General features: G+C 34.4%; 1 protein-coding gene across 4 annotated transcripts in view; it reads left to right on the top strand.

The window, feature by feature from the left end:
* The window catches only part of LRRC7 (leucine rich repeat containing 7), a 496,164-nt gene that overhangs the window by 411,583 nt on the left and 65,894 nt on the right, over window positions 1–18,687 (top strand). For 3 of the 4 annotated variants that reach the window (XM_057500317.1, XM_036890162.2, XM_057500316.1), the window contains exon 22: window positions 9,506–9,625. In XM_057500317.1, coding sequence (XP_057356300.1) covers window positions 9,506–9,625 — 120 coding nt within the window. Of the gene's footprint in view, window positions 1–638; window positions 780–9,505; window positions 9,626–18,687 lie in introns of all 4 variants that reach the window. The other variant, XM_036890160.2, reaches the window with a different exon arrangement.

Genomic DNA, 18,687 nt, shown 5'->3' on the forward strand with positions numbered 1-18,687 from the left:
ATAAAAAAAATTAGAAACTTTGCTGCCACATACAACTTATTTGACTGGTTTAGCTAAATTAATCAGCATATTCAATTGGCCAATGGTCAGACTGAATGATTTTTTTTGACCAGCTATTTTTCTGAGTTGCTGTAATTATACCCATAGACTGAAATATAAAGGAGACTGACTTTGGCTTAAACACTGCAGAATTAGAAGCTAGTATTTGTCTTTTGTACGTGATGCTCTCACAATGTGAAAGAGACCATGACATTTGCAGCTGACAAAATTTCATTAAGAACTCACTGAGTTTTTCTAATTATGATAGACTACCTAGACTACCACAGACGAACAATATTTGTCTAAAGTCACTACAGTCATGATATACAAGAGATAGGTTGTATGCCTTTGACTTAACAGCAAATATAAAACAGAATGTATCTTTGCTTTTTGTCTTTTCTGTAGTTTGGATGGTACTCATTATGTGCATAACTAACACTGTTTACTGTATGCTTCTGTCTGACCAAGTGCATGTTTAAAAGAAAGTTACCGTTTGCCTGCTTAAAGTTAAATGTTATAAATTTAAACATGTTCATGTAATAATCAAGTTTGTTGAGCATGTGTTCACACCCTGTCACATGATTATTTCCTCTACTCAGAATGCTGCTTACAAACACAACACAGTTAACCTTGGCATGCTGCCCTATGGAGGTATTTCAGCAATGCATGCAGGCAGAAGCATGACTTTAAACTTGCAGACTAAGTCTAAATTTGATCTCCAAGAACTACCTCTTCAGAAAGTAAGTATGGACTGCCTTACATGTGTCAGCATACCAAAGCCAGTTAATGTTGTTTGTTCACTTAATGTGTTTAGGCTGCACATACTACCCTGCTTATAGGCTCTCAAGAGTCTAAAAAGCCCAAGAGCAAGTCATGCAAAGCACAAACAGTTGAGCTGCTAAGTGAGTATTTGTAGCTAGACTGATGATCAAGTTTCTGCTTAACAGCTTTGCTTTTTGGATTGAGCAGGTTCATGGCTTTTGAGTTGCTTTCAGGCTCATTCTTTTATTATTCATTTTCTTTTTCTTTTATTCTTTGTTTTTCTTTCTTCTGTATGTGTGTGTGTGTATTTTTTCTTTTTTCATTTCTGTTTTTGGAGCTCGCCCTATCTTCTCTTGCTGATGCATTCTGAGATCAGAACTAGGAAGTATTGTTGGATCTTAGTTGATTTCTTATGGAAGGACATAGAGTCCTAAATTAGAATGGAAATTAAGTGGCTGGCACTTCTAAATGCTTCTTTAGCCTCTATCTTTGTGGGACATATTACAAAGAGGTAAAACATAAGAAACAAATTGTTACTCATCCCAGGCTAATGGAAAAGTAGCAAGTTTATGTGGTTTTAAATGCAAATGTAGGCTCATTTGAAAGGGAATATACTGTCTAAGAGGAAACAATATCTCTTCTTATTTTATTCAGGCAAAATTGAGAATACACATTTTACCTGTTTAAATTGATTAATGCCTTCTGTCTTAGTTACATTTTGATGGAAACTAATGAGTCATTTTCACACAATATGTCACTATGACTATATTAGTATACTTGTTAATCTAGTGAGTTTTTAGGGGGAAAAAAGCAATGCAAAGTAAGGATAACAGAATGACAGTAACCTCCAAACACTTCTCTCATATTAAGGCTAATGAACATATGCAGCAAACTCATCCCAACAAAATGAGGGCCAAACGAACTCTAGTTCATGTTTTATTATTGATTAGTCTTCATAAAAATCCCTAACTTTGGGGAAGTTTCTTGATACTGTAGTAGAGTAATAAAATCAAAGAAACATTTGTATTCACAGCTTTTTCAACACCCATGATAACTTTGGGGAAAAAAAAGAAAAACTAACTAAAAAACTTTTGAATGTTGTTTTTCCTGTCCTCAGTCTTCTGTTGAAAGACCAGTGGGATGTGGGGAATTTTCTCTACAGAGAGAAAAACTTTCTCTCTGGAGAGATTTGCAGCGTTTGCCAGTGTCAGTGATACAAACGAAACATCACTGAACTCAGACCCAAGACAGGAGTGCAGCCAGCCATCACGAGGCTGGCTCCAGTGCACCCCTCTCAGCAGCACAGGAGCCTCTGCTTGCATGGAACGTGTTCTTCTTCTCCTCTCAGATGCCCAGGGCACTCATCCACTGCCCTAATAAAACCATAGCTCAAAAAGGCCTTGAAAATTATTTGCACTAAGGAATAGATGAGACATCTTAACTTAAATAGGCCCTTCTCCTGGAGGGCTTGGCAATTAATAGAATCAAAGCCTCAAACTAAAATTATGGAATTTCACAATTCAGTGAAGAGATTAGAAAGATCTCAGTATGAAGGAAGTTATTGCTTAAACACCTTGAAATTATATCATATGGAGAGCCCTATTTTTGCTTAAAGTTTAGCCCTTTTTACTCATCAATTTATAGAATAATACAGATAGCTTTGATATATTCAGTGCTGAAAATGGTACACACTTGAAGCCCTCTTTCTCAGTGTCTTATTGCTCTCCAGACATAGAGTGGGTACCTCTGTACTGCTCTATTAATTTTCTGCTCCTGTTTGGGGTACCCTAGAATGGGTTCACTGTAGCTCTAAGATGACATTCATCAGAAATATTAGAGTTATAATATGTGGAGACTTTTCAGCCTTCTTCCATTGGACACTGAGATAATCTAAAAGAGTTCTCTTTGGTGGTTAAATCACAAACCAAGAATAACCCAAGTACTAAAAAACTCCACTTTAAAATTACCATCAATACATTATTATCCACATCAAAAGAAAAAGGGGCCAAAGAGAGAAGGCAACCCAGACTGGGCAATTACTCCATTACCCCTAAAAGATTTTATGACCCCAAATTATCAGTTCAGGGCCTATGAAATTTAAGCATTTAGGCATTTGGTACAGCTTTCCTATCATGCCGCCATTACAGGGAACCTACCAAGAGTAGGCTTTGGGTGCTTAGTCAGTTTCAAGAGTGCTCCAGGCTCTACTTCCTCCCAGGGATTCCAGTCTAAGTCTCTGTCCCTTCACCTTTGTGCTCAGGTACATCTTTTCTACAGAGCCTCTTTAATTTGAAAATTGTTTGGTTTTTCTGCCAAGCTTTAGAGTCATCCTCTCTTAAGATGCAGCCTCTCAGATGCCCCTGTCTCGGCTCCACTGACCATCCCTAACTGGTCCTATGACTAAGGCTACTTCCTGAACCCTTTCCACCAGGAGAGGAGATAGGCATTATTTTATTTTCCTTTGATATATAAATGCATAAAACCTACTACAACACTTTTGTCTTACTACTTAAGATAATAAACATTACTATCAGCTATTCAAGATTTCTTTGCAGCCCTTGAATACTTGTTAGCCTTGAGAATTGCACTAAAATTCTGAGTAATGTCAATTTATGAACATTTTTCAATAGATAAAATTGACAAAACTGTTCATTCTCTCATGGAAAACCTGTAACTCTTTTCATTCATGAAATTCCTCAATGATAACGCAGGCCATCTCTAGTTAGCTTCTGTGGCAAATGATTCTGGGGTGTCCCAGAAAGGATGAATCAAGGAATCTAACTGAACATTTTCATGTATTATCACTTAAACTCTAGAAATGGGGTTATGTCATACTTTGGTACAGGTGGTACTCTCCCCAGGGAACATTCAGACGTTGAAATCCAGACCCTTTCCCTATGCTTTGTGCTTACCAAACCTTATCTCTAGCAGTTAGGAGAAAGGAGCACGTTTTTGTGCTTTCTGTCCCACTGAAATTGTCTTTGCAAATTATGAACCCAGACAGGGCATCTTTTATTGATTTAGGTAATTGACAGAGAGGACCCATCTGTGCTAGTTGCAGCATTAATTCAGCATATTTTTGTTTTGGTTTTGAGGTGTTTTTTTTTTTAGGTTACCAAACATTACCTATTTATTTTTTTCTCAATTTTCTTTTAAACAAGTTTTAATAAACTAATTAAGGATCTAACTATATGTGAATGAAGATTGAAGAACTCTGCACTTTATGAGGTATTTATACAGTTAATATTTATGTGCATGAAAAGAAAAATTCCCCAGACTTTGCTATGTGTTTTGAAGATTTCTATTTTTTTATATTTATTACATGCCATATTAAGTAGTGTACATTTTTTATGGATTACAAGCTAAATATAGACTTTCTGTGCTATAAACAGTAAATAATATTTTCTATGGTAATTTTATGAAACCTCTTAAAATAATAACAGAATGTGAATAAATACTAACAAAATTAGCTTAACAAATTTAATTTTGTTTTCATTTATTGATGCTTATTCTAATATCCTAAAAAAATTTACTATTATTTAAACCAGAACATTGAAGACATAAATCAGCTATTCAATTATAAAATTATTTGTATTTTCCTTCTATTCATTCATTCATTCATTCATTCATTCATTCATTCATCATTTGTTTACTGCCTCTCCAAAAAGCAATTAAGGCAACTTTCTATAATGTGATTAATGGTTCCATGTGCTTCTTTGGTTGTGTTTTGTTGTAACTGAGCTTAGCTATTGTCTTGAAATTTTATGTTATCAGAAAGAAATATAATACTAAAATTTCAGTTCAAACTGCCATTTTTATTACCCAGATTAACAGCAGTAGAAGACTAGGAGAAGAATAAAGACCTGGATTTACTGAGAATCTGCTGTGTAAATGGTATCACTAGGTAGTTTAAATTTAGTGTTTTTCACATAACCTTCACAGACCCTCAAAGGAAGTATTTATCTCCACCGTATAGATGAGGAAACTGAGACTCATGAGTCAAGGAAACACACATGCATTTTAACTGTTTTACTGTTGTAACACCTGCACCTAGCATAGCAGCTGGTAGAATTTAAATCTAACTCTGCCTTGCACCCAAGTCCCTGTTTTTTACTGTTTGATGATACTTTTACAAATGTTTGTGATATCTGACATTTTCCTAGAACATAGTTTCTAATAGCAGATAAAGCTCTTTTTTACAGTATTAACTCACATCTTCAGAACAATCCAGAAAAGTACATATTTTGGAATGAGGCAGTATATACATAAGTAGAATATGTTAACTAATCCAAAACATACCATGACCCAAATCATACCCTATGGGCCACAAATACAGTACTCTCCTAGTCAGTCAAGCTTAGTAATTGCTAGTAGTTACCTCGTGCCCTTTAAGATCCACTTGCATTTCCTGAGCACTCAGTATGCCAGGAAATCTGCTTGGTAGCAGTGAAAGACCAAGGGTTGTGAATGCGAGAAAATCACAAGTTATTCAAACCTACTACTGCAGCCCTAGAGACCAGCAGGGCTGGGGAAAAAAATCACTGGGCCTTTTCTGACTTTCCATCTGCAGGTATCTAGCAGCCCCTACAGTGTGGCCTCTTCTACACTGAAGAAGTTGATCATTTTTTCCTTTTTTTAAATTTAATTTCTGCCTTCATAATATTATACCATGGCACCTACTGCTTATTGGTTTATCAAAACAAGCATTAATGTGAGTTATAATTTCGGGGGACAAGAAGTTGAAATTATGGAAATATATGTATTAAATAATACTTTCATGGAATTTTTGCCTGGAAGAAGATGGCTTTACTATCAGTTTCATTAGCTGATGCTAATCCCACCATCTTTCGAATTATAGAAATTTGGGTAACAGTGTTTGCACCCAAATTATTTTAAAACTTTTAATGTCCTTTTTTACTGGATCTATGCAAATGATTCAGAATGAAATATTCCCAACCTTCCATATGTCTTTATTCACCCTCATTTCAAAGGTTATTTACTTAATTTTATTCTTTTTCTCTGCTTAAAACAAAGCAAGATATATGCAGCATCTTTAGGTAACTTATGCCTATAGTTCCTATTGATTTTGCTGCATGTATTATTGGCTATCTATCTCTCAAGAAGGATTCACGTACCTTTCTAATTATGAAAAAATCCTCCAGTCTGTAAATCCACATAAATCCTCATAGACAATGGCTAAAATTGCCAAAATAATAATGTTGGTACTCTTACAGATGCTTTCTATTATAATGAAATGCTGGTTAAAAAACCATTCGGACATTACCTTACCACCTTCAGATTGAATCCCTTAAGATATAATCATTTAGATCCAGGCTTGGCATATACTTGCCTCTGTAATACCTACTTTTTTCAAAAGCTATTCAGAACATAAAATATGACAATTTCACTGGAAATAATTTGGGAAAAATAGTTTTTAACACACATTTTGAATCTGTGGCAATGCCCTCTGTAAACTATGTGCCTATTACTAAGCAAAATAGGTCCTTGAGTTCTTCAGGGATATATCCCAAGATCTTTGCAAAGTGCAAAATTCTAATACCATATAATTTCATATAATTTCTCCAGCAAAATTCAGTGGGTAATTCCCAAGCATTCAGTACACCCATCAATTAACAGACCAGAGCAAAGCTACTGGATCAGCAAAGCCCATTTACTCATATAAATGAATCCTGTACATCCACATATATGTACACATGGACACACTATGCATGCACATAGTCATATACAGGCACATATATACATAGGGAGAGACACATACACATATTCATGCACATTTATGTCTCAGCAAAATTATAAATTCTTCCATGGACACTGGTGATCATTCACAGTAGTCAAAAGCATAAATGTTAAATCTGCCAATGTCCACACCCATCTTTGGTACTACATCTATTCAACAAAACTTCTCATAGCATTTATGAATTTCTTAACAAAGATAATTTCTGATTTTTCACTAAATCACACTAACCATTTTCTCTATTATTTTGAAATAGTAAAGATATACATAATTTAGAAGCTGCAGAAATGGTGCATTGTGATGATTTTTCATATCTTTTATATTTAATCAGTTATATATAGTGAGGAAAAGAAGACTCATTCTTCTCCTCAAAGAAAATATCCAGAATGCAATACTAGAAATAATTGAATTAATAACTGAGTATCAATTTGGTTATTTTTTCTTAGATAAATTTCAACAGTGAAAACTTCATTACATTTTTACATTTTTCAGTTGCTCCTTTTAACCTTTTCTAGAATTTTAACAATGCAGCAACTGCATTTATATACAGTAAAGTAGCACTTTATCAAAAGTACAATTTTTTTGTACATAGCTGTACTCCTTTTGGGAAAGAATGTGAACCCAGTACATAATTCTCTTTTGGGTTCCCCCCTTCCACAAACATTAATCAATTGTTCATTGTCCTTCTATTTCTACAAATTTAAGTTACCCCTACGATGTCTCACTTAAGAAAAACTAAAAGACTAGATCGTTCTTAAATTAATAAAGGAAATGGCTTTCAGGAAATTCCTTTAATTTTGCTGTCTGGTGAAAATATTTTTTCATGTGTCTGCATGTGTCTGTTCTCTTTGGCCCCCGTAACATAAAGGAGTTAGTGCAGTTGTTAATTCCCATTTTAAAAAGAGAGAGTTTATTTTCTAAATGGGTGAAAAAGTCTATTGCATCATGATATTAGGATTCTGACTGACTAATTTCAGCCTTTTTTGAGCCAAAAAATTTTCTGCAATTTTCAGTTACTCTCTGTGACTGGGAGTCATGTCTGGGCAGTTGAAGTAAGTTTAGTGGAAGAAACAGAGATGGAGATGGAAATTATATGGTGAAAAAATGGGATACTTGTGTTGAATTCTGGTCACTTCTCAAAAAATCTGTTTTACACATACCTGCCCAGTTGGACATATTTATTATCCCACTTCACTGTGAAAAAAAGGAAGCCAGAAAAGAAATGGGTACTAAGAAAGTAAAAACAAAAACAAAAAACTATACTGGCCACTAGTACCTTCCCTACATAATTATAAGTGCTTGATTTTAATATGTAGATATTAATTTTTATATCTAGAAAAACTGCATGTGGCATATGCATATATATTATATTGGAAAAGGAAAGACTAGAAAACTAACGCTTGAAAATTGGCAGCAAGAATTGCATAGCTATCTGATTATTTCAAGTAATGTGTACCTTAAATGTACTATCTACATTTGATTTTTCAAACACAAGTAAGTTCATTCCTAACTAAACCAGGAGTTTCAATTGTTTCTTTTCTCTTCTTTTCACAATTTCTAGTAGATTTATGAATAGACTAAGATTCACATGGCCAAAATACAAAAGAAAATTGAGTTACCTGCTTACCTTCCATTAGACCTTAGGAAAATTTCATCTAATGTAACAATAAATCCTTTTTTAAAATAGTTCTAAGCAATCCTTTTTAAAAATGCATGCAGTCAGAATACAAATAGGGTGGTTATATCATTTGTTTTTTAAGGGAGGATAAGTAGGACCATCCCATAGAACCAGAAGAGGCCGGGCAAGCAGCCCATCTGTGCCCCTTGTGAAGAGAATGACCCAGTTCATCCTTTCTAGGGTTGGAGGACAATTCCTGCCACAGAGTTGCACATAGACTTCTAACCAGGCTTTACTTATGCAGAGGGAGCCTTAAAAACCTGTGCAGAAAATGGAATAAGAAACACTAATTATAATAACTCACCTACAGAAGAATTCCCCAAGAAATCAAGCAGTACCTGTGTATCCAGTAGGTCAGAGGGGGAGAAACCCTTTGCCAAAAGTAAATCTTCCATAGGAAAAATACCCCACTACTATATCCCTCCACCAGAGGCCATCTTTCTGAGGGGGTGTGATTACTTGCTATTTATTACTCAAGTCAGACTCTGGAGCCCCACCCCCACCCCCACCCACCACGCAAAATATTTAATATTCTGTTAATAGAGACAGCGGTGCTATTACTGGTTTCAAATAATATGCAGTAAGTCAGCCAAAAGTAAAATATATATGACAAGTTTAAATTTTAATGCATAAGTGAACTATACAAATAAATTTAGAATTAAAGCAGTCATGATTTATTTACCCTGTAATTCTGATAGCACAATATTTTTTATGTTGTTTTACTCTTTCCCTCAAAGTTATCTGTAGATGATGTCATAGTGACATTAAATCTTGCACTATGCTAGGGTTAACACTATTTTTGGATTAGTGCAAAATATATTCTCCCAGAATCAATGCAGCTTTATAATATTTGTTTTAGGTTATGGTTTGGAATATTGGAAATTGTATACTATGTATTGTATGGTTTCAAATCTAAATGGTAAGATCACACTAAAGAAACAAATTAAGCACGTTTTAAATGTTGTGGTTTTTAACAATGGGTTCATTTTATTGATTATTTTTATTCAGGTATTGTAAATAATCTAAACTTTTCTTTTAAATTCAGCAAATAACTCTAAAATGGTTATTTTCAGTTAATTTCTTATTGCTTCCAAAAAGTTGTCAATTTAGAACTCTTCTGAGTAAATAGTGTATAATAATACTTTTAGTTCAGGATATATGTTTTTCTGCAATTAAAATTAATTTTACCATAATCAGTAGGGACGCTTTTCAGAAAACTATGATAAACTTCTGCTACATCACTAAAGAGTGCCATACCATTTTTGCAATAGACCCCGTCCCAGCAAAGCAACATTTTAGACAATGGACAAGAAGATGTATCTCCTAGTGGCCAATGGAATCCTTATCCTCTTGGGAGGCGGGATGTACCTCCGGACACCATTACTAAAAAGGTAACCAATTTCAAATTAATGACACAAACCATAAATCTTGCACTTCCATTGTAATATGTAATTCATATTTTGTGTCTTAACATTATTTCTAACTTTGTGATAAATTTAGACTATTATCCCACTATAGGGAGATTGGTGAACTATAGTGAATTGAAAAGAATGAAAAATGAACATTGCCAAATGTTCAGAGTTGGTAATGAATTTTTATAAGCAACATTTTGCCACCTCTCTGCAGATACTATCACCTCTTACTCGTGCCTGGCACCCGTCTTTGAAGTGCAAGTACAAGAAGGTGTGTGATGTATACTCTGACTCACTTGGCTTCAGCAGTACGGGGTAGCCAATTTGTGTAAAATTAAATTTGACTACAGAAAGATTGATTCACCATTTCTAAAGTCAAAGCAATTCATTCAATAAACAGTGAGTAACTGTACATGCCAGGGAGCTCTACTATGTGTTGAGCACTTCCTAGATCTGGAGAACAAAAGTGAATAAGATATGGAGTCTTACTTCAGACCTCTTAGCCTAATGAGGTAGGCTGAATGATAAGTAGGTTATTATAATACTACATGTTAAGTCATCATAAAGGAAGTAAAAGGAAAGCCACAACTTGGGAAAAGATAATGGCAATGTATATGAGGGACAGGGATTGGTACTGAGAATATATTTTTTTAAACTCTTACAAATCAATAAGGAAACACGTATAGCAAATACAAAAAAAAAAAAATACAAGAAAATCAGAAAAGTAAATAAACATTTTTTTAAAACTAAGTCTTCTTTATCAATCAGGGAAATACAAAAAAAAGATGCTTTTTATACCTACCAGATGTGTAAAAATTAAGAAATCTGAAAAATGTAAGTTGTTTGCAAATATAAGAGTCATTGTAACTCTTTTGTACTTCTTGTTGGAATAAAAGGCATACTTTGGTTTCAAATTATCTAATAGAGCTGAACATGCATATACCCTACATTGCAACAATTGCCCTCCTAAGGTATTAGTCTAGAAAAACTGTACATGTTACTCAAGATACTTGCAATGTTTACAATAGTAGAAAACTGGAAAAAAAACAAATGTTTAGCCTTAGGAAGGTGTGTGAATAAATCATCTTATTCACACAAAGGCATATTTTACAGCAATGAAAATTAATTAACTGTAATTGTGAAATGCATACACATTTTAAAATATAATTTGAGAGAACACCAAATTTCAGAAGATAGCACATATTAAAAATAATATACTTAAAGATCTCAAAATCAATCAAAACCAAGACTATATTGCCTAAACATAAGTACATGAGTGAGGAAACTATTTTTAAGAGGGAATGTTTAACATAAAATTTTATCTATCTCTAAACTGGAGACTGGGAATAGGATCAGGGAAGAAGCTAGTATTATTATCAGTACTGTTCTATTTCTTTAGTTGAATTTTGAATCTAGTTCTTAAGCTAATGGGTGTTCATTTTATAATTGTGCTTTATAATACATCACACTACATAATCACATACTTTATTTGTAATCTAGGTGATGATTTCCCCTTGATGAGTACTTCAGTGCTTTTTAAAAAAATACATTAAATATCCAATTCTTTTACCCAACATAATTGTTAATACCCTGATTTTCAGGTGTTACACATGTTATTAATCTGTCTACAGGGCAACAGTTCTGCAGATAAATATAATATAGTGTGATTAGCATTGTGAAGATGGGATACAGGTCAGTGAGAGAAATCCTAGCTGGAGGTAAAAACTTAGCAATCATGAAAACATACATCATAATTGAGCAGTGAGTGAGACAGGTAGATACCACAGAACTCATGGGACACATTTAGGAGATGTTCTTAGGAAGAAGAACAGAAAAGGAATAGCCAAAGATTTTATTAATAGGATTCTTTCTACTGCAAGTTATAGGAAATTCAAGGGAAACAGCCATGAGCATTAAGGAAATATTTAGCCATCATAAGAAGTAGCCAGGATCTAGGATAATCCTCAGATTTAGACTTCGTTATATAATTTTAAATACTTAGAATTTTTTTCCCTCCCACTCTTCTATTCATTCTGTTGACTTTAAACTAAAATTGGTTCCTCTTATGATTATAAGATGGCTACCAATGACAATTGGAGATGCAAGCTTCCTCTTCCAACTTCATCGGGAGAAAAACACCAAGTTTCCAGTAGCTGTCTCTCAAGAGCAAAACCTTCCTTCCCTAAATCCCTCAACAAACCTCTGATTACATCTCAAATGATCCAAAGTAGTGAATATGATTGGCTTCAACTAACCAGCTGTGGTAGAATAGATGGGGCTCTCCATTCCAGGGACCACTAAAAAACTGTGCAAAGAAAATCAAGGGAAAAAAATGCCACCTTGGAAATCAATAGGAAAAAAAAATGTCTTAAGAAGGGAATTGTCAGTTGGTGCCAAAAAACATCAAGCAAGGCAAGTATGACTAAAGGCTCCTTGGATTTAGTAACAAAGAGGTCATTGGTGGTTGTGACAGAAACAATTTACTTAATTGATGGGGTGGGATCCATAGAACCTACATTAAGGAATAAGTAGAGACTGAAACCTAGAAAAGTCAAGAAGGGAGTTGCCTTTTGAAAAGAGAGAATTATGATAGATCTAGACGGGGATATGAGGAAGACAGATGGAATATTTAAGATGGCAAGCATGTGATAAAATTTAAAGGTTGACAAGAAGCACAGGTGAAGAGGACACTGGAAATTCAAACAGGAAAGGAGGGAAATCTGCTTCTTTATGGGGAAAGAGGAGAGGATGAGTGTGGCAGCAGGAAACGGAAGGAGCACCTATCAGAGCCGATGACAGGTTGCCTGACCAGAGAGGGGAATCATATTCACTTACACGGTTGCAAAGGCCTATTATAATTTTCTCATGAATGGAAAAGCCTTATTCATTTATTACTCTAAACGGAACTAACAAGTGTTTACATTATCCATTCATACATCCATTTTTCCCGGAACCTATTTTCAAAGTCCATAATATTATGTTTAATCACATCATCAATACAAATCATGATGATCATTTGCTTCTCAACTTGCTTTAAAAAAAACCCATGCAATCCTGTATTGATTAAGCATTTGTAGGCTAGTTCATCTTATTAAAGACTAAAATAATTATTTAATCTATCTGAAAACTTCATTAACCTTTTACACTTCTTATCAAATGTGAAATAATGTAATATGTCTTTAAAATTTTATCATCTTTCATGTACCTTCTTCCTACTATTATGACAAGCATTTTCTGACTACCCATGTCATAACACTTTTGCCTAAAACCTGAGATTTTGGAACCCATAAATAGATATGCCTACCTAATACTTAACAGACTAGAGAAGTAAAGGATACTTTAAATATTCAAATTTAGTTTTTATTATGTAGTAATTGAATATATCAAGTTAATACTCAGTGAGAATCAACCTAACAAAATGAAAAATGGTGATGAGATTATTAGCCTGGGCTTCAGGATTTACCAAAATAGGAGTAAAAATTGTTCTATTACTCGATTTATATTTCATGCACAATGAATGTTTTTTAAAGTCAATGTTAATTTTGCAATTATCATGAAGTGAGTAGTCATTATGAGAGTGGGAAATTAGAAATTGAATTACAAATCGAGGTGGGGAATCAAAGGAGAATTAGTGGTAAAGTATTGGCAGTTCCCCATCTGAGTCTATTTCTCAACATCTCTGCAGAAGAGTTTTTAAATATCTTACCTCTTTGCCTAGAGATGCCACTATAAAGCTCCTGCTGTCAGCCTACTACTGTGTAGTACTGGAACTGTGTCACTACCGTGACCAGAAACTACTGAGATGATGCAGAGCCTCAATGGGAAATCCATTTTAGAAAGCCTTTGATTGAACTTTTGATTCTCTCTCTTCTATCATAGCTCTTTGATTAAGCTAATATTGGTAATACTCATGGCTCTGCCTGTTAGTACTCCAGGCACTATTAGAGAACAAACATGGGTACCCTTCAAGTTGTGGATCCAGAGATTTAGAAACATAAATTAGACAAAAAGTGTTCATCTATCAGAAAGAATTTTGTTCCTGTATCTACTTGTCACTGTCTTAAGTTTCTGAGAGTGGCTCATCCATGGGAAAATGTTGAGGTTGTTAAATTCTGACTTGGTGTTTTGTTTTAAGTTTCTGAGTGGCAAAAGGTAGGATTGAACTGACTTTTTTTTTTAATGGTGAAATAGTAGGAGGTCGTTTCTAATTCTCTCTTGCTACATCAGTCTCCAAAATCTCAAATTCTAAGGTCCATTAATTCAAAAAGTTTAGGCATCATTGCTAAAAGAACATGTCACAGCTATGTAAATCACCACAAATTCCAAGCAGTACCACATGAGCACTTGAGGAAGTGCTATTAAAAACTTTTGCAATAGCTGAAAACAGTGGTTCCAGAAGATTCGGATTTTAGAATCCTCACATCACTGCTTTCACTGTTGCAGTCTATTAAATTATGCCACTGTCCCCATGAGAACCGTTGTGTACAGACCATACAAATATTACTTTGTATCAGGCATGTGCTAAGTATTTTCATCTATTTCTTCATCTAACCCTCACACCAAACATATGAGGTAAGCACTATTACTTTCATCCACTCTATGAAAGAAGGAACTGAGTTTAGACTTTCCCAACAGAGACTTGGAGTTTAGGTTAGGTTGCTTGCCAGGATCTCACAAGTGACTACATATTTTAGATCACTCTCCTACATCCAACAGATATAGTATGAAGGTCAAAGTGTGAAATATAAATGGAAAAAATTTTCATTTTAAAGACTGATTTTATACTCTGATTTGGTAGATTCCTCCATAGGAATGACAAAGCTGTTTTTAACTAACTCTGAGACAACAAATTCTTTTAAACTATTGAGAGTCTTAAACAGGTTGACTATCCCTGGAGAGATGCCTGGAAGAGATTCTAAAATTCTAAGACAATTGCCTGTAAGACTATGTTACAATGTTGGAGCAGAAAAATATCCTACCTGTTGGGGAGGAAGAGATTTCCTCTACTCCTTGAGGTTCTTCTAGCTGGTCTAAGAATCAAATTGACATGAGACAGATTAACAGTAGAAAAAAGACAAAGTTTAATTACATACATGTGGGGAAGCCACAGACATGGGTTTCAGAGACAGTCAGAAACAGTGAGGTATACATGTCACCCTGAGCCAAGGAGAAGCGAGCAGGGGTCTGAGACTTCAGAGGAAAAGGGAAGGAATTCACAGAAATATGAACAGGGTACATATTTGATAAACAAATGTTTGCTGGGCCACACAAAAACAATGAGGGAGCAGAGAGGAATTTTAACAGACTTAGCCACATCCCTCCCTGTCTACCACACCTAGTTTATATTATAATGCAGTTATCTCCCACAGTTGGGAGGTGGAAGGTCAAAGTTTCTTTTGGAGGCTTTTGGGCTTTGATTGTTCTCAACTTTGAAATAGCCTGCATGTCACAGTGGCACAGTCTTGGGTTGGCCTGCCCTTTGTCCCTACATAGCAAAAAGGCTCAAGTGGCATATTAAAACAAATGAAAGTTAAAATGTTTCTCTTCTGGTAAGGGTAACAAAGAGACTTTAAAATCCTAGTGGTATTAAATCTGAAAATTCTTTATATGTAAGCTAAACATTCAAAAGTCTCTTAGCATCAGTGGCTCTTCTCTTGCCAAGTGTCTATTACTCTAGGCACAATGACTTGGCAGTTAGAGTAATAAAGATGGGTACCAAGGTTCAATATCAGGAGGACACATTTGAAGAGAAAAGTATAAAAATGCAGTAAGTTAGTCTTGGCTCACAAACTTGCCCCTGAAGCTGAATTTGCCCATTACTTTCTCATATCTTCAATGCCAACTCAGCCATTAAGGACTTTGGGATTGCCAGATATTTGAGATCTCTGAAGCATGCCCAGGAATTTATTGAGAAGCTAAAAGACATTTAAGAGAAATTATGTGGGTTTTTTTGTATCATTTTCATGTTCTTTTTTATCCATTCTTGCATAGCCCCCCAAATTGAAATTTTTGCTTTTCCAGACCCTATGAAGTATTAAAACTTTTTTAAATTAATTTTTTGGGAATGAATACTCATTCCTTATTTTAATTTTGGAATTCTGTATATCTTAGTACATGGAATTATGCTGTTTCTTTCAGTACATATTTACTAAGATAAGATCTAAAGTGTCATTTGAAAATCTTCAATTGCGTGCTGTTGACCATATGGTCAAGCCATCATCTGTGTTTTAACACAACTGAATAAGATTTATACTGGTATTGATTTTCCACTTGGTAATGAAAATCAGTTAATTATAGAACTTTTCAGAAGGCAGTATCATTTTTAAATGAGAAGTAGGTGTTTAAAAGTACTACATAAGAAAAATCAACTTACCCTAGAAATTTAGCAATTTACCTAAAAGCATTTTATTGTTATGCTATATATACAAAAACTAAAACCATTAAATTGCAGTCATTGAAAAGTAACTTTCTCTAAACCTATTCTATTAAAAACAAATATTATCTATCAGTATTTTGTATATATATGTACATGTGGAATCAGAATAAAAGTAGCTATAATTTATAATTGTTGGCTTTTGTAATTTAACAGAAACCAGTCAGTAGTGCAGTTGGAGTCCTTTACATCAAATGCAGGGAAGGGGTTAGTGGATGTAGCCATTTACATAGAAATGGAGTCTGAAATAGATAAGAGAGAAAATATTTAAATAGTGGCAAAAGTAGGGATGGCAGAAAGTAGAACAGATCTTGAGGCTCTAAGAGAACAACGCAAGACGTGGAGGAAGCAGATAAGAAAATCTCTGTGGTAAGCCTTATTTATATAAGAGATAAGAGAAATAGAAATGTTTTTATTTCCACTAACAGCATCAGAATCAAGAGCATCTGTTCTAGTTTAAAGTAAAGTTGAAACAAAATAATGATGAGCAATTGTCAGTTCTATCACTAAACTCTCCTTCTGTACAGAGGAAATACATCAGATAAAATAAAAATAAAGCTTTTTATTTTTTTCTTCCCAAAGCAGTATGAGTAATGCCTTGACTTCCATCAGTCCATAAACAAATGAGAACATCTTCTCCACCACTGTAAGGCCAAGCACAGTCCTGGCTACCTCTTCTCTGTTGCCTTCCCAAGCGTCATTATTCTCTTCTGATAGGATCAAATTTTCTACTGGTCAGAATTAATTTTTCTTTGGGGCCATCACTGAAATTCAGAAACTGATTGGAATCATTTATATAGTAATTTTGAACTCCAAACATTTTCTAAACATTAGGAAAAGAGATCTTTCTGAGTTAGTTGTTAGGTTGAGATTCTCTGTGCTCCCTCAGCCTCTTCCTGTCACCCCCACTCTTCGTATTGTCACAACTTTGTATTGAGCAATAAAGACTACATTGATATTTAGCAATGGCATATTCTACTGAGGCTGCTGAGCTTCAGAAAGAAAGAGAAACCAAATGCATTCACTGTTAGTAAACTCTGACCAAAAAAAGCCAGAAGTCAATCAGTGAAAGGGCAGATTGACAACATCATACAGTTATAGATTTTTGTAATTATCAAAAGAAAAAGATTTCAGCACAATCTGTTACCCCAGAGAGACATTTCTTACACAAATATATGCGGAGTTTTTCTCCTGACCTAAAAGCCACCTTTTTCAGGTCAATTTTGAAGGGAGAATGGGAAGACACCAAATGTGTCCAAATAAAAAAAGAATGTCTGTTTCTAGTAGGACTTTGAAAATGACTCTCTAGATCTACAATAATATAGTTCTATTTTCCTTGGGGTTTTGGTATCCAGACATAATCTGGAACTGATTATTTTTTTGTGAATAGTAAGTATCCACTCCTAATTTCACACTTAGATTGAAAAAGGAGTTTAAAGCAGCAGTCAGTTGCCTGGGAGGATAACATGTCCACCATCAGACACAAATATCCCTCCAGGTTAGGAAGGGGTTTAGGAGTAGGTGAGATAGGTAGGTGAAAATTCTATCTTATGTGTATTTTGTGGTTAGAAGTCAGTTATTGATGACATTGTTAGGCACCCACCAAACACCCATTGACACTCTTTGAAATTTCTGATTCTTGTATTTAGAGACTGTATTAAAACATCCACTAAACTTCCCTTGCCTAACAAATATATGCTTCTGTCTTTACAAGAATAGACTCAGCGTAGTCTTGATGGCATACCTGTTGGTTATTGCTCTAGACAAAACAGGATAAAAACAACCTGTTAATAATGGTTAAGTATGTAGAACAATCCAAAAATCAACTGTAGGAATTATAAACTAAGGGTTCACATCTCATCTTGAAAATGTCACATTGTATTCCTTTTATGTTACCAGTAACACAACTGTTATTCAGATGAATTAAATGTACTCTTTAAAGGCATAGCTTATATACTGATGACCATGTGACCTTTTCCAGTAAATCAGTGTAGCCGTGACTTTTGCTATACTAGAGAAATAATAATGAAATCATCTAATTTAATTCAATGCCCCCATTATTGAAAATTATTGAAATAAAAGAGAGAAGGCTGAATGTGTATAAAGACTTGCTTGTTAAACAAGCATTAATTGCCAAAGCAAGAGTACAGGCCCTGTAGGAAGCAAAAATTTCATGAAAATGGGATGCTTCAGAGGCAGTTTCATGTCCTTAGTAATAGTAGCTGAATTAGGAGGGTTTGAAGAAATCAAGGAAACAATTTCCTCTACTTAGTGATCTATTTCAAATATTTATGATGTGTTATTCTGAACAACTAGGATGATAATTTTTGATCAATTGATTTTAGTATTATACAATTCATACATATTTTTAAAACCTACTCTACTTCTATTTTATATAATTAAGTTTGTTCTTAAAAACTAATGCAAATTGGAGGTTGTGGAAATATGAATTAGAGAAAAATTATTCTCTAATTTAAAGCAAAAGTGACAGCTGAATAAAAAATTGTTTAGTTTTATAGTCGCTTTTGTATTGGATTTTTCTACTTAATACAACATGAATTCTTTAACTCACAGAACACATCCCTTTACATCCTAATACCAGTGCAAT

This window comes from Manis pentadactyla, chromosome 4 (assembly GCF_030020395.1).
Source record: "Manis pentadactyla isolate mManPen7 chromosome 4, mManPen7.hap1, whole genome shotgun sequence".
In the NCBI taxonomy this organism is placed as follows: domain Eukaryota; kingdom Metazoa; phylum Chordata; class Mammalia; order Pholidota; family Manidae; genus Manis; species Manis pentadactyla.